General features: G+C 54.9%; 1 protein-coding gene across 9 annotated transcripts in view; it reads right to left on the bottom strand.

Moving 5' to 3' along the window:
- Positions 1-17,023: 17,023 nt before the first annotated feature.
- COLEC11 (collectin subfamily member 11) overlaps positions 17,024-25,063 on the bottom strand; it is a 47,602-nt gene continuing 39,562 nt past the window's right edge. For 6 of the 9 annotated variants that reach the window (XM_030799647.1, XM_004091325.3, XM_030799648.1 and 3 more), the window contains 4 exons: positions 24,470-24,541; positions 21,783-21,836; positions 17,949-18,044; positions 17,024-17,752 (listed from right to left, as the gene is read on the bottom strand). In XM_030799647.1, the coding sequence (XP_030655507.1) occupies positions 17,361-17,752; positions 17,949-18,044; positions 21,783-21,836; positions 24,470-24,541 (614 nt within the window). In that variant the 3' untranslated portion in view covers positions 17,024-17,360. Of the gene's footprint in view, positions 17,753-17,948; positions 18,045-20,056; positions 20,249-21,782; positions 21,837-24,469; positions 24,542-25,063 lie in introns of all 9 variants that reach the window. The other 3 variants (XM_030799649.1, XM_030799650.1, XM_030799646.1) reach the window with 2 other exon arrangements.

Raw genomic sequence — 25,063 nt, 5'->3', positions numbered from 1 at the left:
AATTTCTCTTCAAAGAATCAATATGTCAGTATGTTCAATTCTTTGCCTTCTACTTTTAAACTTAACTTCCTCATAAAGCAACCTCTTTTGATCACCTGCTCCACCCTGACTCATTCCGATTTCCTGCTCTGCCATAACCATTTTTCCCACCAAACCACTCACCCCATCACTCTCTTTAAATTAGCCAGTCGGAATTAGTTTAGCCTGTGCGGTCTAACCCTAGCCAATAGGGGAATGACACAGCAGCAGGGGCCACGTGCGTCAGCAATTAAGAACCCCTTCCCCTCCCTTGTCCAGGTGTGCGCTCACCATTGCTCCATCTGAGAGGGCACACTCTTCTATAGAAGTAAATGGTCTTGCCAAGAAGAAAAAAAAATTTATATTCAAGTGCTGTTTGTTTGGCAGCACCGAAACTTTATTTATAACAACAGTAAAGGCATCATCATCTCCCCAAATATTGAAAAATTTATTATCTGTGTTCTCCCAATGTCTTAGCCTATTTGTGTTGCTGTGAAGGAATGCCTGAGGCTGGACCATTCATAAAGAAAAGGGGTCTACTTGGCTTACGGTTCTGCAGGCGGTACAGAAAGCACAGTGCTAGCATATGCTTCCAGCGAGGGCCTCAGGCTGCTTCCACTCCTGGTGGGAGGTGAGGGGAGCCGCCTGCAGACACCACAGGGCAGGAGAGGAAGCATGGGAGGGATGCCAGGCTCGTCCTAACAAGCAGCTCTCACCGGACTAACAGAGCAAGAACCGTCTCACCACCTCCAGAAGCCCTTCATGAGGGATCCGCCCCCATGACCCAGACTCCTCCCACTGGGCCCCACCTCCAACACGGGGGATCAGATTTCACCATGAGGTTTGGGGGGACAAGCATCCAAACCATAGCACCCCACAACCTCAAAGGCTGTTACGTGAGAAGTCTCCCCACCCCTAAGATAAAAAAATGTGAGAAAGAAGAGAGACGTTTAAAGGTGGGCCCTCCAGGCCACAGCACAGGCCCAACCAGTGTCTGCTGTGAAAAGGGCCCTGACATTTGTCTTTCCTAAATTTCTCTCCTCAGCCACAAATCCCAAAAGTATCCACAGTGGCCTGTACTGTGCAGGGCCCCGTGGAGGTTCCGGAGAGATTCCAGGCAGCCAAGAGCTGGCGTATAAGGGGCCGTTCTCCGCCCTGGTGGAGGTCACAGCTCCAGGACTCTTGCGCCATGAGCTTGCTGAGCTCTCTGCTCACTGGTCCCTGCCGTTTCTATTGATAAAATAGCCAATGTCTAGGCAAGAAAGGAAGGAGCCACGCGACCTCGGCTGAGGCCACTAGCTCAGCAGCTCACAGTGCTCAGATGGCCTGTGGCAGCTGCTTCTGGGCCCATTGCTACAACCCCTCCCACTGCCTGCTCAAGGGAGCTCTTAAATACATTTTCTGCTGTGGCTGAGACCAGACCTAGGGTCAGCTCTGATGTTTGAGGAACATGCTAAATCTTTACCTGCAAGTTTCAACTTAATCACCGCAAATGACGAGCATTATCATGGGTTACGGCAAGGCGACGAGGCAATGACTCTCTAAAATAGAGTCATGAAATTTCAGGCAGTCAAGTGGTGCTCATACTACTTTTTTCTTTTGAGATTAGCCTTAAAATAAGAAAAGGCATGACCAGGCTACTCTAGCAAGCACAAGAAAGACAGACCTTCCTCTGACAAGCAGGGAAGGCTGTGCTGGTGGAAGAGTTACTCCCTCGTAAAGAAGAAAACCTTCAGGGGCTTTGTCATCACTGTTAATAAGTTCCGAAGAAGGCTTTGGCCAAAAGTATGAGATTTATGGTAAAATAACAGAAGCGGTTTGTTCAAGTTTGGGACAAAACTGGAGTGAGCTTGAGCAGGGACTCCGAGCAGCCCAAGGTCAACTGCACGAGACCCCTGGCTACCGGCAACTCTTGGAATATATTTACATTTAGTTCTACTTTGTGATTCTTGTTTTGAATATAGATTTAGTTCACCATGGCCTTAGTTGTTTAGATTTTTTTTTTTTTTTTTTTTTTTTTTTTTGGAGACAGGGTCTCACTCTGTCATCCAGGCTGGAGTGCAGTGGTGTGATCTTGGCTCATTGCAACCTCCACCCCAACCCCATCCCGGGCTCAAGCAATTCTCCCATGTCAGCCTCCCAAGTAGCTGGGACCACAGGCACGCACCGCCATGCCTGGCTATTTTTTTGTATTTTTGGTAGAAATGGGGTCTTGCCATGTTGTCCAGGCTGATCTCAAACTCCTCAACTCAAGCAATCCACCCACCTCAGCCTCCGAAAGTACAGGGATTACAGGCATGAGCCACCGTGCCCAGCCTCTTTAGATTTTTTTTAAAAAGGCCAAAGTCACATGATTTGAAATCAAACAGAGCAGTGACCAGAGCCCAGAAGCCTGACCCGCCTCTGGGGCCCCTCCAGGTGTTTGGGCCATGCCCGATACCAACACAGTTCAACGGCACAAAGTGGTGTCTGCCACCATCTACCCTCTGTCACCCTCCAAGTGTCGAGGGTTCGTTGCATTACTGAAATTCATCTCTGTCACCCTATTCTTTTTGCAAAGCCAACCTTAAAGATAGTAAGGTATTTATAAACCACACTCCAGCTCACCCAGGAGTCAGAAATCCAGTATTCAGAAATGGATCTCTTGCTCCCCAGAAGCCAGCCAAGGTCCCACTGTGCTTGAGTGCCAGCTCAGAGAGAATGCATAGGGGCCTGAGGTAGAGACAGAACTTTGCAGAGATTGGCTGTGCCTGTGTGATGTCACAAGTGTTGCAGAGAGACGGAAGTAAGAGGGGGAGCAGCCCCTCCCCGGAGAAGCCAAGCAGGCCCCTGCAAGACCCTCGCACAAGGCCCGAAGCCACACGTGGTCCCTGCTGGTCCCAGGGCCCTTCCCTACCCCTAACAAAGCTGCCTCCAGCCACTGGCCTGGGCCTGAAACCCCCACCTTCCTGGTCCGGCCAGTAACCTGAGTTAAAGTTTTATCTCTAGACATCACCTATTCACTAATCATTATTAATTGGGAAAACATTGAGCACACCCAGCAGTGGGTCCTGACCTACTAGAGAAGACAGGGGCCCTTGGGAGAGGTTGGCTAGGGCCCCTCAGCCCCAGAAAAAGTAAATACACACAAAATTTTCATGGAATTTAAAGAAGCCCACAGATGCTTAAGAAAGGGCACCTTGCCACGCGGATGCTAGGCCCATGGCATAAAAACAACACATGCCGCCCGCCTTTAAAGGCCCCACTGTCTGCAGAAGAACTTTCCATGCAGAAAGAAGCCGCTGAGCCCGGCTTCGAGGTGCAGTAACAGACGTTGCCTTGCTGCGCCACAGCCACCCTGCAGGGCAAGCTATCCACTCTGCAGATGAATCAGCTGGGGCCCTGAAGGCAGGCAAGCCGCCCGAGGTCACCTGCGCAGGGAGGGGCTGAGCTGGAACCAGAACCCAGCACAGCGGATGGCGCACAAAGGGGCCTTTGGGGCTCCAGAAAGACAACCTGCGTCCCGGGGAGATCCATCACCCACACGCTTCTTTTTCCTTCCTGGGTTTTCTTTCCCCAGGGCCTGACCCGGCCTTCTCCTCCTGAACTCCAGCTTTCCCAGAGGAAAGCAAAGCCATTTGAAAGGCCGGCTCAAGGCCACCTCCAACTGAGAACCCCACCCCCAACCCCAACCCGTCTCTCAGCCCCGCCATCCAGCCATAGTTAGGACGCGTCCAGCCCCTGTTGTCTGATCTCAGCTCCCCCAGCCTTCGAGTCCATATTTACACATCTGTCTCCCCATCCAGATGAAATTCTTTAAGAACAAAACCACATCCTATGCTGCCTTCCGTAGCTGACTGTATTTTAATGAATTAACGCACGTGGCTTCGTCCCTGGCAGTTCTTGTCACCCGTGACTTCCCCGCCACAGCAGCGTAGTGCCCCCGCTCGCCCCCTCGGATCAGTCACAAAGCTCACGGTGCGGAGAACAGAAGGGCCTATTTTTTTCCTTGTGGTTTCACTAAGCCTAGGCCGCAGCACAGATAAAGCCATGGAGGAAGGCATCCTGACCTCTGCCCTCCACACCCTGACCCCTGCCCTCCACACCCTGACCTCTGCCCTCCACACCAATCTGGCTCCTACAATCTAATGTGCTTCCAAATCACCTAGGAGCTGGTTGAAGTGCAGATTCTGACGCTGCAGATCTGAGATACGGCCTGAGGCTTGAGATTTCTCCAAGCTCCAGGGCGATGCTGGGGCTGCTGGGCCGTGGCAGAGGTTGAGCATGGGGCTCTGCCAGCTAGCTGCCCCATCCACATGGCAGCCACTAGCTATGCTAAATTCAGTACTTCTCTAATGCTAAAATCAATTTAATTTAGTGAAGTTGAAAGTTTGGATACTCTGTCTTATGAGCTAAGTTTCTGGTGCCCAACAGCCACATGCAGCAGTGGCGACAGGCTGGGCTGCACAGCTACAGAACTTTCCATCGTGGCACAGCAGACATCCTGTGGACCCATCTGTGGGGTGGGAGGAGAACAAGAACTGGCAGAGAGGTGGTCCCAGAGCAGTGGCCTGAGCCACACGTGAGGCTGTTCTTGGAGCTCTGTAGGGGCTTCAACACTCCTGCCTTGGTCTTGCCAAGACATGCGGATTCTCATGGAAAGGGCTGGAGCAGCCTCAGAATAATGCCGCCATCCACGGCCTCCCTGGGCTCCCAGGAGGCAAGGAGATCAGCCTGTTGTGATGGAGTGCTGGCTCCCTGGACGGGCTCCTGCAGACCCCCGTGCAGCCCCTGCCTGAAGCGGGTGTCCGCTCACTAGATGGGGACCTGATGTTGAGGAAATGTCCGCTCTTCAGGCACAACAACCTCCCACCTCTTCTTCCCCCCGCCCCATTCCAGTGGGAGCTCGCTCGCTCTGCTGACAGCAGGCCACCCACCGCCCCCGCCGGAGCGGGCGACAGGCTTGGCGGGGCTCCAGCAGAAGCACGGGGCAGCGCTCGGGGGCAGCAGAAGCACGGGGCAGCGCCCAGGGGCAGCAGAAGCACGGGGCAGCGCCCAGGGGCAGCAGAAGCACGGGGCAGCGCCCAGGGGCAGCAGAAGCACGGGGCAGCGCCCAGGGGCAGCAGAAGCACGGGGCAGCGCCCGGGGTCAGCAGAAGCACGGGGCAGCACCCAGGGGCAGCAGAAGCACGGGGCAGCGCCCAGGGGCAGCAGAAGCACGGGGCAGCGCCCATGGGCAGCAGAAGCATGGGGCAGCGCCCAGGGGCAGCAGAAGCACGGGGCAGCGCCCAGGGGCAGCAGAAGCACGGGGCAGCGCTCAGGGGCAGCAGAAGCACAGGGCAGCGCTCAGGGGCAGCAGAAGCACGGGGCAGCGCTCGGGCAGCAGAAACACCGGGCAGCGCTCAGGGCAGCAGAAGCACGGGCAGCGCTCGGGCAGCAGAAACACCGGGCAGCGCTCAAGGGCTCCAGCAGAAGCACGCGGCAGAGCTCAGGGGCAGCAGAAGCACCGGGAAGCGCTCAAGGGCTCCAGCAGAAGCACGCGGCAGAGCTCAGGGGCAATGCTCCAGGCTTGTCTTATGGCTCCAGCTGCAAGAGGCTAGTGGTTTCCTTAATGCTGTCCCTTTAATTAGGCAGATACTTAAAACTTGTCATTCTAAGGCTGGGCACAGTGGGCCATGCTTATAATCCCAGCACTTTGGGAGGCTGAGATGGGAGGATCTCTTGAGCCCAGGGGTTTGAGACCAACCTGGGCAACACAGTGAGACCCCATCTCTGAAAAAAAAATTTTTTTTAATTAGCCAAGCATGGTGACATACACCTGTAGTCCCAGCTACTTGGGAGGCTGAGGTGGGAGGATCGCTTGAGCCCAGGAGTTCAAGGTTGCAATGAGCTGTGATCGCACCACCGCTCTCCAGCCTGGGCAACAGAGTGAGACCCTGTCTCAAAAAACAAACAAACTAGTCATTCCTTTGACAGTCACATGAGCTGTGCATGTTTTCCATGTTGCCCACCCACATATCACACTCCTGGGACACATGTGCCAGCCTGGGCAGGGTGACTTCGAGGTGCTGGGCCCCCTCCACCTGCATCTGTGCCCAATTCTTCTCCCCCAATGTGGGTGGAGCCCAGTGGCTCACTTTTGGTGAACAGGACACAGCAAAGGTGATGGGTGTCACTTCCCAGGCGAGGTTCCGGAAGCCTGTGACTTACATCTTGACCCCCACCCCTGACTTTTCTCCTTTATTGCCCTGAAGGAGCAGCTGTCATGGTGCAAGCTGCCCTGCAGAGAGGACAGCAGCCAGCACGGAGCTGACCCCACCAGTGACCTGGGGAGTGCACGAGGAAGCAGGTCCTGTCCTCAGAGGGAGGAGAGCAGCCCACGGATGCCTCAACTGCAGGCTGAGAGAGGGTCCAGGGAGCGGCTCAGGCACTGACCACAGACACAGGGAGGTCACGGATGCGCTTTAAGCCTCTAATTCGTGCTAGCTTGCTGTGCCGCATTACACAGCCAATGCAAAGCCCTTCTTATCCATAGCAACCTTCGCCTGAAAACAGTCATGCAGTCTTCTTTCTGCGCCTTCCAGGCAGAGTTGCAAATGCCCTGTCTGTGACACGACCCCAGGGAAATGGGGCATGAAGTCCAGAACTGGCTGAGAATACGTTTCTTCCACTCAGCTGAATGGAAACACGCAGAAAAGATAGTCACGTTTCCTGCGCACCGGAGGGTTCACTGAGAGTCACATGCACTGACTGTGTCATCCCAGAGCTTCTGGCAGTGTCTGGCTCATGACAAGTGCTCAGGGAGTGTGTCTTGAGCTCTTCAGCTTCCATCAGACGATAACCTGAATGTGTGGGTCGGATGAACTAGCTTTTATCTAGAAAAAGCACAACCCTAAGGAACGGGCTTGGGTAGCCTCCTAGACGGCCCCAATGATCCTCACCTCCTGGCACTCACATGGTGGTAAATCCCTTCCATGCTGAGCAGGGCCACCCAGTGCAGCCAGCAGGGCCTTACAGAAATGGCAGCGTGTGATTCCGAGGCTGAGCCATCAAAGCCGCTGCAGCCATTGCTTTTCCCCCCATGTGGGGGATGCAGCCACAGTCACAGCCCACCGCCTCTCCTCACGCCCACTCCTCTTCGCAATGTGACTTTGCAGCTTCTCCCATCAAGGGCTCTTGGATCACTCACATGGAGGGAAGCCAGCTGCCTTGTCATAAGGTCATGCAGCAGCCCTCTAGAGAGGCCCACGTGGCAGGATCCGAGTCCTCCTGCCAACAGCCAGCAATAACTCGCAGGCATGTGAGCAAACCACCTTGGAAGCTGATCCTCTGGCCCAGTCAAGCCTTCAGATGAGACCGTGGCACCAGCAGATGTCTTGACTGCAATCTCCTGAGACTCCTTGAGACAGAACCACCCAGCAAAGCTGCTCCCAAGTTCCCGGGCCACAGAAACTATGCAAGCTAAGATCTTTTAATCGTGGAATAATTTGTTACACACCCATAGATGATGAACCCAGGCAGGGAAGCCTGATGGGGGATAAGGGATGAGAAAGGCTTAGAATACGACTGAGGACTGCAATGCAGGGGTAGCAGGAGTGGGAAAGATACACAGGACATGTTGGAATAGGCTTGGCCCTCACCAGAGTCTTCCCTCAGCTCTGCCACGCACCATCATGGCCCACGGGATGAGGGAAACGAGGTGACCGTGGGGTCATCAAGGATGAGCAGAGCATCTCGGTGTGGCCTGGCAGCACCCTCGTGGTAGCTGAGCCCAAGAGCAATGCCAGAAACTGTCTTCTTGACACCCACTGCTTCCACAATCTCCCAACAAACCCTGATGGAATTTTTTTAGCAAAAAGGACCTACCCCAGCTCACAGTGCCTGGCACACCTTCAGGGAAAGAGGCAAGGGCTGGATTGTAGCTGGCAGGAGGCGGGTCCACTTGGGCCACGAGGCCTTCAGTTCAACACATGCCCAGTCCTTGCCGATCACCTGGAGTGCCCTTCCCTCTCCTCCCCAAATCCTGCCACAGTGGATGTCTGTCCTGATTCTGGCCACATCTGAACTTCCTTCACACAAGTGGCAAACTGCAAACGTGGCCACAGTCTCTCACACCCCTGTGCAATGGAACTCCACAGCTTCTCCTGTCATGGGCGGAGTCTATTTCCTGACCCCTGGGCTCACCTCATGACCAACTTTGGGCACAGAAGGAGACAGAGTGATGCTCTAGCTCTGAGTGGAGGCTTCGGGGGAGCCCTGTGTGCACCCACTCTTGGTTTTGAAGCAGCGCCAAAATGCTGTTGCCACCCTGCAGACATGCTCAGGCCAATTACTTGAGGTGAAAATCTGCAGGCTGCAGACAGGCCTCCCAGCTGAGGCACTGGAGACCAGCCACCCCACCAGCTACCCAGAGACACCAGGGTGAGCCCAGCCAAGACCACAAGAACTGCCCAGCTTATCTCAGTCCAAATTGCTGACTACAGAGTTAAGATTAATGGTTAAATGGATGGTTATTATTTAAAATCACAAAGTTTTGGCCAGGCTTGGTGGCTCACGCCTGTAATCCTAGCGTTTTGGGATGCCAAGCCGGGCCGATTGCCTGAACTCAGGAGTTCAAGACCAGATTGGGCAACATGGTGAAACCCCATCTCTACTAAAACACAAAAAATTAGCCGGGTGTGTGGCACGCGCCTATAGTCCCAGCTACTTGGGAGGCTGAGGCAGGAGAATCGCTTGAACTGGGAGGTTGCAGTGAGCCGAGATCATGCCACTGCACTCCAGCCTGCCAAACAGCCAGACTCCATCTCCAATAAAAAGAAAACAAAACCAAATCACTAAGTTTTGGGGTGGTTTGTTACACAGCAAAAGCTAACTGATGTACAACGTTTGGGATATCTCCATCCTTAGGAAGCACATTTTCTTCCCACCATAGAAATGGAAAAATATGTGCTTCCCAGCCTCCTTTGTATCTAAGGCATGGACGCCTACAAAGCTTCCATGTAGAATTGTGCAGATTGTAGCTCTACGAATAGTGGCTCTGGATTTGTGCAGTGCACAACCTGTGCAGGCCCACAAAATGGCCCCGAGCTCTAGGTACCAGATAGACCGGCCCCCAGGCTCTGCATAGGAAGCTAGTGAAATGCAAACACAGCAGCACAGCCGCTTCCATAGCAACAGCGGGCAGCCTAGCAACCACCGGCATCTGCTGCCAGCAGCCGAGGGGCCCTTGCAGGCAGCATGATCCATGGGAGGGGCCCTTGCAGACCGCGGTCGGCAGCATGATCCATGGGCTTTGTTCCCTTCCACACGCACCGAGGCGGGGCTCCGGGCCTCCCAGAATTCCTGCGAGCTCCCAAAGCGCTTTCAACAAATTCCCTTTGTGCTTAAATTAGCCAGACTGCGATTTTTCTGCTTGCAACTTAGAAACGTGTGATTCTTGGTTCCGAACTGCTGAACCGAGCCGGGTTGTGTCTGGTGACCTCAGCCCTCACCGGCCACAGACCCTGATGGGCCCACAGGGGAAGCGAAGGGCACGGTTTCCATGCAGTGCCCTTGAGTTGCCTTCTACAGCGTGGGCAGAGCGCGAGAGCAGTTTCAGGCCTAAGGGAGGAGGAACATCCGGATGAATAGCTGCCCGTGAATAAGGACAATTGAGAGCCACGCGACATCTGTCAGGGACCTGGGCCTGCCCCTGACGAAACGCCGGGCATGTTTCCCGCCTCCCGGGCCGATGGAGCTTTGCGTGGGGTGGGCCCAGCCTCCACCGGGAGCTCGTCTTTGCCATCAGCGGCCAGAGTGACCTTTCTTTCTCCTGACTGCTCTTTCGGTCGTCAGGTCTATGTGGCTGCTGTCACCATAGGGGCACAATGTGGGTGTCACTGAGGATGAGAACTCATGCGGAGCGAGGCCGGGTGCTTTCTGAAGAGTCTGACACCTCGGCCTCTGCCTCCTGCTCCCGCCCGCTCTTTGTTCTTTCTATGCCTCTAACTCGTCTCCCCTCCTACCTCATGCACACACATGCACATGCACACACACGTGCATGCACACACATGCACACACACATGCACACATGCATGCACATACACACACACGTGCATGCACACACACACACACACACACGCACACACACACAGCCATCCAAAAGAATTCCTGCAAGCATCCGCGGCGTGAGCGCCCTCCTTGGCTCTGCAAACCTCCCCGTGCCTGTGTGGCGCCGCCGTCCTCGTCCTCCTTTCCCACTAGATGGCAGTATGGAGCCACGGATCCGCAGCCCCCGCCAGGCAGCCCCAGGCTGCATCTCTGCGTTCATCCATCTCAGCCCACGCTTCAGAAAGGGCTCTTTGAAATACATGCGTGCCAGCTTTCCGGTCATGCCTCAATGCAGCACCTAATAAATCCCGGCTCTCTCCTTAACCAAACCGTTTCCCTCCTACTTTGCAGATCAGACTCTGCAGTCTACACAATAGGTCCCCTCCTCGAAATTTATGGGAATTAAATCAGGGCAATGGTTCTGCCTTCACGCCCAGTGTTTACAGCCCCTCACGTTTGCTTTAAAGCAAGCATAATCCTACACTGCTGAATTAACCAGATACAAAGAAAGGCCCCGTGCGCCTTCACTGTGCCTGCTATTAACAGACTCCCCTCCATGAAGTCCGGTGGAGGGGCTGCGGGGCGGGGACTGCGTGACAGTGGGTACCCACATGCGAGGGGTAGTGTGAAGGCAGAGGTGTTTGTATCCAAGCTCCTCGCCTGTATGCGGAAGAGACTGAGCCCCAGACAGGTGCGAGGCGCCCCAGGAGCAGAGTATCTGGAAGGGAGGTGCACGCACTGCTGACCCCCACAGAACTACAGGGCAGGCGGCTCCCAGGGCCCACACGTGCTCACCGGGCCGAGGGGCTTCAAGGTGCTGCTGGGGCTGGAGCTGCAGCTGCCCGCTTGCCCAGGCCTCACCAAGCTTCCACCTGACAGTCACTGTGCTGTGCCGTTTCTCTCACCCAGTAGCCAGCAGACAGTGCTCAGCATCGGTTCTGGCAAGGCAGGGTGCCTGAGTCAACTCAGGGGCCATCGGCCTGGTGGCCGGCCACAGACAGGGAATCCTGGCTGCCGCGACAGCCCTGTGGATGCCACTCCGGCCCCCAGGAGGAGCAGTGGGCGCTCCTGCAGGAACCTGGAACAGGGCTTTGCTGTCTAATTCCCTAAAGCCCAGAACCCAGAGAGTGTTCCCTCCTCCAGGAGGTGGCCCAGCTTCCTCTGCCCTCTCAGCCAGTGCTGCCCTCTTCCCTTCCAATTGAGGGCACTGTGCAGCCAGTGCCAAATGGCTCTTGTTTTCTGCAAGAATCAGACGTAAGAGGGAAGAAAATGGTGAAGACCCACAGATGACGGCTCCATGCCTTTCAGGGCGCTAATGCATCATGTCCAGTTCATGACAGATCAAATTTGGAAAACATCTTAGATGCTGCTGAACAGCTGTAGCTAGGGAAGCTACGGGCAGCAAGTCCTCGAATTGTTTCATCCAACCTTGCTTCGTTGTAACACTGATGAGGAAAAACGCTGAGTCCCAGCCGGGGCCACCGTCTGCGGTGTCTGCTTGTTCTTCCCATGTCTGCGTGGGTTGTCTCTGGGCACTCTGGTTTCCTTCCGCGTCCACACGTGTGCACGTGAGCCCCTGGCGTGTCTGCACGGTCCTTGTGTGAGTGCAGGTGTGTTGCCCTGCGATGGGACAGCGTCCTCTCCAGGGCTGGAGCCCACCCTGCACCATGAGCTGCCAGGTCAGGCATGGGCCACCCGCACCCCTGAACCAGAATCACTGGGTAACACGGATCTTATTTCTATTAATGTTTCTTAAATGTATGTGTAGACCACATTTACTTCAGTATTTAATACTAGAAGTGTTTGGGGGCCAGGTGCGGTGGCTCACGCCTGTAATCCCAGCACTTTGGGAGGCCGAGGTGGGCGGATCACGAAGTCAGGAGATAGAGACCATCCTGGCTAACACGGTGAAACCCCATTTCTACTAAAAATACAAAAAATTAGCCAGGCATGGTGGCGGGCGCCTGTAGACCCAGCTGCTCAGGAGACTGAGGCAGGAGAATGGCGTGAACCCGGGAGGCGGAGTTTGCAGTGAGCCGAGATCATGCCACTGCACTCCAGCCTGGGCAATAAAGCGAGACATCTCAAAAAAAAAAAAAAAAAAAAAAGAAGTGTTTGGGGTCTTTTTTCAAAGTCTCGTGATGACCCTGTGACCAGAATGACACCCTAGGCACTTCAGTGTTGCTCCATCTTCTCCTGATGCCCCTGGGGGTCACTCACCCATCCTCTCCTGATGCCGCTGGGGTTCACTCAGCCATCAACGCGCCCATTGTGGAACTGGTTTCATTAGTTGCCATTTAACCTAAGCCTGCCGTTTCCAAGAACCTGTCTGTGACGTGTGTTGCCGTTTCTATGAACCCATCTATGGCGTGCCTGAGGACGTACTGTCCCGGGCTATGTTCACTGCTGCCTTGCACCCAGGCTTCTCTACGGGGCCAGGTACCCCGTACTCAACATCCAGTACTCCGCCATGCCGACCACCCTACACACATCGTGCCATGTAATCCTCACAAGACCCCAGTGGGAGGCATGAAAATCATTCACTCCACCAATGAGGAAACCGAGGCTTAGGACATTTCAGTAACTTCATGAAGATCACACTGTCACTTGAAGGCGTGTTCCAGCCTGGGACACAGAGGGTCGTGTGATGCGCTGGTGGAAGAGGCAGCTGTCTGCCTGAATGGATTTGCAGGAGGACAGGGGTTGGTGTTGGAGCAGAGAATGGGGGGCAGTGGACAGCCCACGGCCCCGTGGACACTTGGAAAAAGATGCTGCGGGCAGCCCTGTGGGAATGGAGGCCCAGCTGGCAGGACTTCCCTGTGGCCAGGAGTCCACACATGGAAGCAGGGTCTCCGCCCACTCTGTGGGCAGCACCCCAGACCCTGCAGGATCCCCAAGGCCAGCTGCACCTCCAGGACTGGTGGACCTGGGGCAGCCAGGGAGGCTTCGTGGGCAGTGGATGCCGCCGTGCAGGTGAGGAAGAGCCAGCCAGCCTCATGTGCACAGAGCTGACACCCTATGTATTCACGAGAGCTTTGCCAGTGTCAGGAGAGTCTTGGCTCCCCCAGCCTGGGCAGAGCAGCCTCGAGCATGTGAAAAAGCCTCATCAAAGACAGATGGCAAGACATGCTTTCCTGTGTGACTGGGAAACATATCAGGGAGAAGCCACTCCACATAATGAATAAGACTCATCCATTAAAATAATTACCTCTGCTCCTTAATGGGGGGAGAAATGGAAAAGAGGACAAACCTCTCTAGGCCAAAGAACTCTCCCGCTCCCATCCTGAGGGCCCAGACTCATCGGTAGCAGAGGAGTGGGAGAGGCTGGCAGGGCTGCCGGGCTCCCTGACGCTGCTGTCCCCAGGACACCCACTGCCCATTGCCCCACACCTGCCCACTGCACCATCATCAGCAGAGCCTGGTCTCTCCTCTCCTGCCTGTAACTCACAGGCCCAGACTTGGCATTGGATTGGTTATCAAATTTCTAAGTGCAGCCATTCAACCTCCAGGTCTGTTTCTCCCCTACAGATAGGGTCTCACTGGCGCACATCAAGGTGCAGTCAAGGAGCCTGACCGCAGCTGGGTTGCAAGAGTGAAGGCTGCGACAACGCTGGTGTCCATCAGGAGAGGATGTGTTAATGACCCCAGAGGGTGAAGGCTGCGACAACGCTGGTGTCCATCAGGAGAGGATGCATTAGTGACCCCCAGAGAGTGAAGGCTGGAGACGCTAGTGTCCATCAGAAGAGGATGGGTGAGTAACCCCCAGGGGCATCAGGAGAGGATGGGTGAGTAACCCCCAGGGGCATCAGGAGAGGATGGGTGAGTGACCCCCAGTGGCATCAGGAGAGGATGGGTGAGTGACCCCCAGCAGCATCAGGAGAGGATGGGTGAGTGACCCCCAGCGGCCACACTCTGGAATACTCTGCCGCAGGATGGGAGGAGTAGGCAGGCCCCATGGGCAGCATGGGAATTGCCCCAAGACAGGTTGTTGATGAAGAAGGCAGAGTGAGAAAGAATGCCCACCCTGACCCATTCTCCAGGTATGTTTTAATCGTGTGTGTGTGAGTGTGTGTGTGTGTGTGTGTGCATGCTCTTGAAAACGGCCTAGAAAGACTGACCATCAACTAGAGCAAAGTTGATTGAAGAAAAGGAGAATTTTTACTTCTTAGACGTATGTGTGTGTCGCGTTGAACATATAACAAATTACATTCACATGGTCCCTGTGTCATCACACGTGCAACCCCTGCAGCCTGTCTGGGGCCCTATATTTCAAGGCCACCTCAGTGAACCAGAGAGTTCAGAGGCAATGGGGGGATGAGGGGTGTGGGGGCTGAGGGAGTGGCTCTGCGTCCTCAGGGGGATGATGGACAGCAGGGCACAGCCTGTGAGACCAGAAGTGGGGACCACTGAGGACTTGCCCATTCAGTGAGATGACCTGCTCAGTGACAGCCCTCCCCACACACAGCCTGACCCCCCAACACACACACACAGCAGCATCCCCCAATTTCTCAGCTATACTCCAGGCATTGGTGGAACTGCCACACACACAGAAAACCATGGGTCTGACAGAGTCAGAAACAGAGAAATGTTCAAATTGACTGCTTAGTAAATGAATGCATGGGTGAGCAGATAGAGGGGTGAGTTAATGGCTGCAGTAGCTCGTAAGCACCAGAAGGATATACGCACCAGTGGGAAGACTCCATCTCTCATACACAGAGTCTGCGCCAATGAAGTGAAAGCCTGGCCGCTCTGACAGGCTCCCTTCCAGCAGGCGAGGCAGCGGCACCTGCTTCTCTGGCTGTACATCATTCCCTGGAACCCTCTCCATGAAGACAAGGTGCTCCTCTTCCCATCCAACCAAACCAGGGACTGCTCAGGTCTGGAATAAACTTGTTTGCTATGTCCTTCCAATGAGATGAGAATTAAATACAAGGAGATAACAAGAAATTCCTGTCAAGAACTGTGAAGGGTTTGAGATTTTACCCTACTTACAGCCCCAGGTTCATGGGTGCTGGCTGAAGACATGAGACCTCTGGGTCAGAGACAAAGGACTTTGTTACTTACAGCAACAGCTGTAGCCAGGGTATTGGCATTTCTGCACCAGTATCCTGGGCTCCACTCCCTTCAGGGGTTCAGGAAGAAGGCAGACAGCACCTGCACATGCAGCGGGTCCGTTACAGGGAGGACCCTTGAGCCTAGGGAACCCGGTTCTTCTCTAGCAGGTAGTACACACGCCTGCACTCTTTCCTGGAGGGAGATAGCATCTTTATTATGCTGGACAGTAACCATGCCTGCCCATTGCCACAGAACAAGACACTCTCTATTTTCCAAGGCTGCAGGCAAACCTGCCCTTTTCTCCGGTGGGGAGACGGGGAAGGGAGACACTATCTTTATCTTCCAAGGCATTTCACTGTACAAACACCCAGAACAGATAACCTAGAACAAAGGGCCGTCGGGGCCTCCCTCGCAGGATGTGCACAAATACACCCGCCCCTGGGAGCCGGCTCCACGGCTCCCTCTCGCCCCACAATACCAGCTGGGAGGGAATGTGCGTGCACGTATGTTCTATTTTAAAAATGAAGATATTTGTTATTTTTATTGGGATTCTGAAATACAAAAAAAAAAAAACCTAAGGTACTGTGGCAGGCAGCTTCTGAACCAACCCCCAGTGGTCCCCACCCCCTGGTATTCACCCCCATGTATGGGCTGCACCCGGTGCCTCGCCTCGAGCTGGTAGAGCACCGCAGAGGGAAGGCACGTGCTGTGGTTTGCTGCTGGGCCTCTCCGGATCTCATGTTGAAATGTGACCCTCATTGTGGAGATGGAGCCGAATAGGAGGTGTTTGGGTCGGGGGCAGAACCCTCATGAGTGTCTTGGGTGCCGTCCCCAGTCCTCACCCTAGTGAGCGGGTTCTCACTCTGTTAGTTCCCTGAACTGACTGATTATGCAGAACAGCCCAGCACCTCCCTCTCTCTCTCTGTGGCTTCCCTCTCCCCACGTGATCTCTGTGAGTGCCGGCTCTCCCTCCCCCTCCACTGAGGGTGGACGAAGCCTGAGGCCTCACCAGGAGCAGATGCTGGCACCACGCTTCTGGTGCTGCCTGCAGAACCGTGAGCCAAATAAACCTCTTTGTTGATCTGTTGCCCAGCCTCGGGTTTTCCTTTGTGGCAACGCAAATGGACACAGACAGCAGGATACGTCCAGGTGAGCTTAGGAAAGGCTGTGGCTCCTCTCTTCAGCTCTTCTCCTGGGCTGCTCTGAGGAAGGTGCTGTCATGTTGTGGGCCGCCCAGGGGAAGGGCCCCTGTGACAGGGAACTGCGGGAGCCTGTGACCCACAGCTGGTGGGAAACTGAGGCCCTCCATCCAACAACCTGGGAGGATCTGAGCTCTGCACAAAGCACGCGAGGAGTGACCTTGCTTCCAGCTTGGGAGAGGCCCTGAAGTAGAAGTCCGAGCTAAGCCCTGTGCCGATTCCTGATCTGGGAGGTAATTAATCTTTCTGTCTTAGGCCACTGAGTTTTGGGGTAATTTGTTAGGCAGCAATACATAACTCATACAAGCCGGGTGTGGTGGCTCCTGCCTGCAGTCTCAGCTATTCAGGAGGCCAAGGTGGGAGGATCGCTTGAGCCCAGGAGTTCAAGGCCAGCCTGGGCCACAAAGCAAGACCTCACCTCTACAAAAGTTAATTAAAATAAAAAAGATAACTAATACAGCTATTGAAAAAATTAAGAGAACAAAATAACTCCACACATTTAGTAGTAAAGTTTGGAGAATTTTGTTGTCGTTGTTTTCCTGAAATCTGGGTTTGAAGCAAAGCAACATGGATAACAGTGTGAAGGAACCTATATTTTAATGTAATTTACAGAAGCGTTGGTCAAAGTGAGTTCTTTTCCATATAGAAATTAAAAGGTAGTAATTCAAGACCCCATTGCCACTATTTGGACTTAACTACTGCACTACTTAAAGATTTTATTGTATGGCTTGGACAAAGGCAAGAGCTTTCTGGAAGAGCAATTCTGGGTAATAATTACATAATGACATTGGGCTACAATACAGGTAATGAAACTGCTTCTTCAGAAACAGCACCCCAGGAACACGTTCTCCTTCCTCTTAAGCACAGGCCATTCTCTCAGTTTAGACAACAGCCCTCTACTCGGTGAGCCTCCACCCTTCACAGAGGGACAGCTCCCCGGCTGGCACCGGGGGCTGGGCTCTGTCCCTGCCAACCCTGCGGGGACACGTGGGGCCCCCAGTGGGCAGCCCCAGCCTGAGGCTCACATGTTCTCCTTGTCGAACTCACACATGAAGTACATGGTGGTGTGGCAGGCCACGTCGTTCCAGCCGCCCGAGGCCACCATCTCCACGCAGTCCTCCTCGTCGTAGGCGTTGTTGGGCTCGCCGCTGCGCCATTTGTTGAAGGTGCGCATGGGGGAGCGGTCCGAGTACACGAAGGCGCCCTCCCTCTCCAGGTCGTTGATGCCGATGAAGACGCGGGCCAGGCCGGCTTGCGCCAGGTACGCGGCCATCAGGCCATTGGCAGCCTCGTCCTTGGGCATGCTCAGCGTGCCCCCACGGCCCTGGCAGGACAGCTGGGCGTCCGCGTAGCGCTTCTCCTCCTTCACCAGCAGGTAGATCTTGCTCTCCGTCTCGCGCACACCGGCGACAGCTGTGGGGTAAGGCAGGGTTGAAAAGCGAGCACTTGTATCTCTGCAACAAACTTAAGGCACAGCCACGCACAGCAGGGGCCGGCAGGGCAGCAGGGGCCGGCAGGGCAGGCGTGGGCACGGCAGAGCCCTTCCTGGGGGGCTTCAGACAGGGCCAGGAGGTGGGAGGGAGTGAGGGCGGCGCCGGGAGCCACATACCATTCTTGATGAACTTGAGCTCGCTGGTCAGCTGAGAGACCTGGTTGTCCATCTCCCCGATGGCCTTGCGCAGCTGGCTGCACTCACACGGGAGGCCTGTGGGGGCCAGGCCCGCGCATTACAAAGGCTGGACGAGGACTCCACCTCAGAAGAGAGGCGAGGACCCCTCCCCGGAAACACACATTTTACTCAACAAACATGCCCCATGGGCCTTTGAGGCCGCAATAACCATCTCCCATTTCATCCTAAAGGCAGGGGGAGCAGGGAAAGACCTCCACAGGAGGGGAGGGAGGGCAGACACGTGTATTTCAAACCTCGCCAGCTGTAGGGGGAAGAGAAATGGAGGTGCAGGGGGTGGGAAGCAGCCCAGGGCAGAGTTGGGACCCAGGGAAGCGGGTCTGGCTGAGAGCATGCAGTGAGAAAAGCTAGAACATCTGAGGAAGACAGTGGGGATGGCCAGCAGGCCTCCATGGCTTGGGGGCACTGCAAGGCTGAGGGGAGCTGAAGGGGGCAGCAGCATCTGTCAGGAATGGAAGAGGCATTGGGGCCATTCCATTCCTGGCTGGGCACAGGAGGTGGAATCTGCCTACACTCAGGTGCCTGCGGCACGTCCGGTGGGGAGTGGGGGCCAGGGCAGAGCTGGGCATCGTGGGCACACACAGGGCGTGAGGGACGGCTCAGGGAGGGAGGACAGGGCAGCATCACTGCAGCACCTGCAGGCCGTGGGTGAGGCCTGGGAGGAAGCGAGGAGGGCAGGCCGCACCCACAGGACAGGCGTTGCCGTGGTCTGGTGAGAAGACAGCTGGAGCAGCCCTCGGACTGACCACCTAGGGGTCAGGGGCTGTCCCAGCTGGACGATGGGGCAGGAATGCGGAGGGAGGCACAGAGGTCCGGAGTACAGAACTCTGGGGAGCTGCAGACATGCGGCTGCCAGAGAGGGGCTCTGGGGCTTTGCTTTAGGCCATTTTGCTTTAAGACAGGAATTGCTTGCATGTATTGAAACAGTGGTGAAAAGGAGCTGATAGGGAGGGAGGGATGAAGCCGGTGTCTGTCCTGACACACAAGAGGGAGCAACACACGTGGCCTGATGAGGGGGACATGGGTGGGACGCAGAGCCGTGGTGGGAAGCCACCTCCCGCACTGAAATAACAGGGAACACCTCACAGGCCTTTCTGGCAACAGATCTCATTCTCAATGAGCTCATTCCGTTCCCACACGCCTGTGACCACGTGCTGCTCCTATCCCTGCATCACATCTGACGTCACTGAGAGCCACGGGGCATGGAGAGCCTGAGATCTGGGCCCAGGCAGACAGTCTGGGCTCCAAAATCGAGTATCTGTGCCCCTGCGGCTAGGCGGGAAGTCCCTCTGATGCCTGGCAGATGGCACGGTGCCCAGAATACGGAGCTGTCCTAAGTCCTCTCTGGCTAATCAACTGAGCTACACTCTGCCCTCCCAGTTCTGCCAACCATTCCCTCAGGCTGCGAGTTTGTTCCTAGTTCCTGGACGGACCCTAGCCTTCCTCCTGTGAAGAGTGACACCTGGTCATCGCCTCCATGGTGCTGGGGCTCCCCATGGCCCAGCCACCTCTGCCTTTCCCCAGGATCGGAGCCTGGGCCTGCCCAGCACCCCACCATCCACCCCCATCTCTGTGGCGTGCTGGTGGGCTTCACGCCTTTTCCCACAGTTTCCAATGTGCAGAGTCTTAGCCCACCCTGCAGTCTGGCATATCCTGCAGAAGTTCAATCCCCTCTTCCTGGACATCGGCAATCACATAGAGCAGAGCCCAAACCACCTTCCTCGCCATCATACGTGAGACCCCCCCCACTCACACTTGCACATTTGAAACTCAATCTTTCTTGGGGTTTGCCTTGGCTTTGGGGGTTTTTTTTAATGGAAGTTTTATCTAAGATAAAATTTTTTAAATATATTTTATCTTCAAGCTCACTGAGGTTTGAGGTAATAGAGGCTTTCTGCAGAGACCCCCGTCAGGGGAAGTGGACGGATTCCTCTCCTCATTTAACCTCCAAACTCTCTGACCACGCTAGGCCTGATGATAGCAGCTCAGCCGGATGGGACGTCCCCTCTCCTTGCCCCGCCCTCACCTGCCTCCAGGTCCTTCTGTCTCCCAGAGGCTTTGTCCAGGCCCCTCAGGTTGGCTGAGGGCCTGGAGGTGCCCCGAGCAGATGGTGCTTGGCCACTCAGTGACGCTGATCTCAGCGCACTCATACTGAACAAAGTCACATGGGCAAGGACACCTTCCAAGCAGCTGTTCCTCCTCATCTCTGTGTGCTGGAGGAGCTTTTAAAACAAGGACTTTGATTCAGAAATCTAGCCCCTCTCTTTTCTTCCCAGTTTCCAAGGGTCAGATCCTCCTCAGAGAGCACCTTCTGAATGGTGCTGTGAAGCGAGTGAGATCACAGAGATACAGCGCGTCTGGGGGAGAAAGGCTGGCTCCAGCAAGCAGACGCCTGCGGAAGGGACGCTCCCCGCCACCCCATGAACACACTGGACGCACCGAATTCTCTTCCACGGTCCAGCTGTCGAGCTTCTTGGTTGAGGGAGAAGGGGAATGTTGGAGTCTGACTGAAAGAATATTCTAGTTACTTAAACACTATCTTCCACCTAAATCTAGTATCTCTTAAGCATCTTTTGTGGTCAGTAAAAAAGGACTGGAGGGCACAGAGCCCCATCAGCATGTTATTTCAGGAATTCAGCTGGAAAGCAATGAGGCCTGAATGAGGGCGGGGGTGGGGTAAGAGGGGGGCAGCCTGTGGGGGCAGCAACAACCCCCGCCTGGAGGCGCTGAAGCAGGAGAAGGAAGATTAGAGGACGCCTGACATTGTCATGGGGGATGAGTGAGCAGCTTAGGAGTTGGTGCGGGGGGGACGGGAGTATCGTGTGGAATGTGCATGGGGGTGGGCGTGCAGTGTGCGATCCACGTGGTGGGTGGGTGTCCACTGTGGGATCTATATGGCGGGTGGATGTCCACTGTGGATGTGACGGGGGTGGGCGTGCAGTGTGGATGTACATGGTGGACGAGTGTCCAGTGTGGGTAATCCAGGGTGTGAGGGAAGGGCTCCAGTGAGACAGATGGGGCCCATGAGGCCCCCAGTGGAGACGCCCACCAGACATGGGCCCTTTGGGGCTTGACCTCATGAGGGCCACTGTGTAGGGGCATGGGGGTGAGGGCTGTACCAGGGCTCAGAGGAGGTCACTGTTCTGGGTAGGGAGCTGCAGAAGAAGCTTTGGGAGGAAGAGAGCAGAGTGGGGGACATGAAGGCGGGCAGAGGGCAGGGGCAGAGGACAGGGCACGACGTGTCCTGGTGACTTGGTGGTGGGAAGCAGGTGCCCCACAGGGAAGCCACATCCACCTGGGCTGGATCCGAGCTCCCTGGGACCTCTGAGGGGAGCCGTGTCGGTGGAGCACCATTGTGGGAGTCAGATGCAAGGACGTCTGAAACCAGGGAAAGAGCCACAAAATCCAGATGTGCTTTCTGAGAAGTCTAGAGGTAAGAGGAGACCCCTAGTGCCCACAGAGGTGAAGAAGTGGAGAATGCTCACCCCAGGACGGGTGTCACTGAGCCCAGCTACGCACACAGATAGAATAACACAGTGGACAGGGAGATGACATTCCTAAGAGGTCATTAACATTCAGGTAGAAGGAAATCAAACGCTGCAGCATCTCAGAGTATCACTGACACAGGGACCACATGGCCGGCATATGCGCTCTGTTCCCCAGCCCACCGCAGTTCCATTTAACGATCTACGTTGTTTTCAAAAGTGCAATTTGTAATACATTTTATTAAAAATCCTTGGACCCTTTATGCCATACCTGGTTCTCCATTAGGACCAGGGGGTCCTATGTCACCAGAATCTCCTTTCTCACCTGAAAATGAAAAACAAGGTCCAAGTCACCAGGCAGAGGTGGACGTGTTCTATGAGTTAAAAACATCAAGACTGAAAATGTGATTTGTCTCACGGATTTCTCCCAGGCCCTCTTGTTGCTATGAAGTAGCGGAGCTCCATTTGGCAGGTAATTCCTCCTTCCGGCACTGTTTATGTGATACGAACCGTATACACGTCATGGGGTAACAGGGATTATCGGGTGATCATGCTTTAAATCAGTTCTGGAAAATCCAGGATATCTGATAGAACACTCTGCAGACATCACCTCATGAACCCCTGGTGCCATGAGTGAGTGGCCACTTCTCCCAACAGCAGCGCCCGACATCTCTCACGACAGCAGGAAAATCCAGATCGAGCATGATGTGAGCGCCGCGCAGGCCTGAGAGCTCATCTAATCCAAGAGTCGGCGCGCTCCTTCCTGCCCTGGCTCAAGGTCCTTCCTGTCCCCGCTTGCGGCAGCCTGGTGTCTCGGAGGGCCCAGACGCCAGGAGCCCTGGGCTCCATCCTGGCCTGGACCCAACCTCTGGTTAGATGGGACAAGCCACCTCACCACCCTGCCCCTCAGTTTTCCTCAACATACGAAACAAGGGGGTTGAACAAAATGATGGCAACAGGGCTTTCTAGCTGCTCTAAAATTAAGTCATGTGACTTAATAGAAATAAGTTCTAATGCATTCTCTTTATTCTCACAGAGAGGCCCCAAATGCCTCTGCAAAGACTTGTGTAGATTCAGATTCCATTCGCATAAGGAGGGAAGGAGTGACACAGTCTCCACCCACCTGATCTTTATGTTCCTTTGTCAGCATCGGGAGCTTGGAAATGAAAGTACAGTTTGACCAGAACCCAGGATGACAATCTCAGACACGAAGCAAATCAAATAAGCAAAGCCAAACAAGGCCAGCCTGGACCAGCTGCCCCTTAGGAGACGCCAGAATCTGCCCAGAGCACACACTGCATGGTAAAAGTATACACATTCCCATGTGTGAGTCAATACGCAATGTGGAGTTATTCACAAAAGGCAACAGGTGGAAAGAACCCATGTGTCCATCGACAGGTGAATGGATAACAATTGTGGTCCATCCGTACGGTGGAATATTATTCCCTAAAAAGGCAGGGGATTCTGACCCACGGTACCACACAGTAGAAAACACTACACCAAGTGAAATCAACTAGACACAGAAGGACAAACATCGTTATTCCACACATGTGAAATATCTAGAATAGGCAAATTCAGAGACAGAAAGCAGATTGGAGGTTACCGGGGCTGGGAGGAGGAGGAATGGGGAGCCATTGCTTAGTGGGAACAGAGTCTCTCTTTGGAGAGATGAAAAGGGTTTGGAAATAGTGGTAATGGCTGTACACCATTGCAAATGTACTCAATGTCCCTGAATTGTACACTTAAAATACTTAAAATGGCAAGTTTGGGGATGTAACTATTTTACCGTGATGTTATTCGGGTTTGTGAAGCCTGCGCCTCCCTCCGGATCCCGTGGTTCTCTGCGTACTCTTCACTGGATTGGCCATGGCAGGGAAGGTGCCTCTCACGGGTTTTCCAGGAGGAGGCCCGCAGCTGAGCTAGGCCCCTCCCCATCGCTCTCCTGGCCACAGAGCCCTTTCTACCAGGTACAGGCTGGGCTAGGGGGAGGTCTGTGACCGTGGATAGAACAAACCATGAGAACCCCCTCACAGCTCAAACCCCAGACCGTAGCCTCTTGGTACCTGGGCCAACCTGCTCCGAGGCAGATGAATGAGGTAGAAGAACCTGGCCCCAGAATTGGTCAGACCACAGCAGACTCCCTTCTCCGCCAGTGCTCAGGGCAGCTCAGCCGCATTGCTGCACCGTGCGGGACCCCAAGGAGACTTCATGGGTCCACACCTGCAGAGCTCAGGGACGGCCAGCTCCTTGCCCTCCCACGGCTCCGTCCCCCAGAGCCCAGCATAGACCTGGAACAAGCCAGGCGCTCCAAAGACATCCACTGACCAGCTGGCTGGCGGGGGCAGAGGAGCAGCACCTTCTGAGCAACGCTTTGGCTGTCCTGGCCTCAGTCTCTCATCATGGGAGGCACGGCTGATCTGCCCACCTTACCAAGGCTGTGCAGCCAAATGCAGCAGCGGAGACAGTGCGATTAGAACCTGCAGGTGTAGACTGAGCCTGGGTGTTGGCACCATAGTTGCTGCTCACACCTGCTGCTGCCATCCCATCCCCTTGAAATGCCTGAGACCTGAGCTGGGGGAACAGACGCCTCCAGAGCAGGGTCCGTCCGCTCCTTACGTGAGGCTCTAAGTCTGTTACCAAACTTGTTAAGGACGTTGTGGCTACACAGCCAGAGTCTTGCCCAAGCACACTAGCTGCAGCCCCTCCATCCTGGGGCGCTGTGAAAATCCCACAGAATGGGGAGCACTTTGCCACACCCTGTAAGCACAGAGCCAGCAACTAGCTCCAAGCACCCCAAAAATGGAAGCACTGCAGTAGACTTCTTATCTGCCATGCACAGAACATAAATAAGAGCACCCGACGAGACAATTCAGGCTACAGTTTTTCTCAGGGTATGCAGACACTGACCCTAGGGGCGGGGGTGGGGGGGAAATGAGGCAAGAATCACATCGCAAATACCTTTAGAGCCAATGGGACCGATTTTTCCATGGCGACCCACACTGCCTTTCTGTCCTTTGTCCCCCATGTCTCCTGTAGAAAACAATAAGAGCAAAGTTGGTTGATGCACAGGTGACACCGTGGCCTCCTCCATCACACATGTGCATGGGTGACCCGACCACCCTCCTTCCTAACATCACAGGCACATAGAAGAGACTAAGACAGCTCCAAATCTCTTCAAGGTCATGTATGTGACTGTCACAGGCAGGTAGCCTGTTGATACAGCTTCCAAAGGAAGATGCACTTCCCCCAGAAGTCATACACACTATAGAATGGAGGGGCCGAGCGGGACATCCCCAAGTTCCGAACTCAACCACGGTCCATCCCGTCCGTGCCTGTGTGAGAGGAGAGCTTGTCTTTCCTCCATCCCAGCAAGGCAGTGCCTCCCAGCTCTCACTCCTGCACCCCACCAAATCACGCACCCACAACTCTGTAAGAATGGACATAACCGGCACCATCAGGAACACGGTCTGGTGGGTGGGTGGCAGGTGGCAAAGCCCCTGGCTCCTCTCAGGTGTGTGAACTTGAGCCAGGGAGGAGGGTCCTAGGACACTT

This window comes from Nomascus leucogenys, chromosome 19 (genome assembly GCF_006542625.1).
Source record: "Nomascus leucogenys isolate Asia chromosome 19, Asia_NLE_v1, whole genome shotgun sequence".
NCBI classification, from domain to species: Eukaryota; Metazoa; Chordata; class Mammalia; order Primates; family Hylobatidae; genus Nomascus; species Nomascus leucogenys.
The sequence above is the reverse complement of the archived record's forward strand: the minus strand, read 5'-3'. Positions and strand labels throughout refer to the sequence as shown.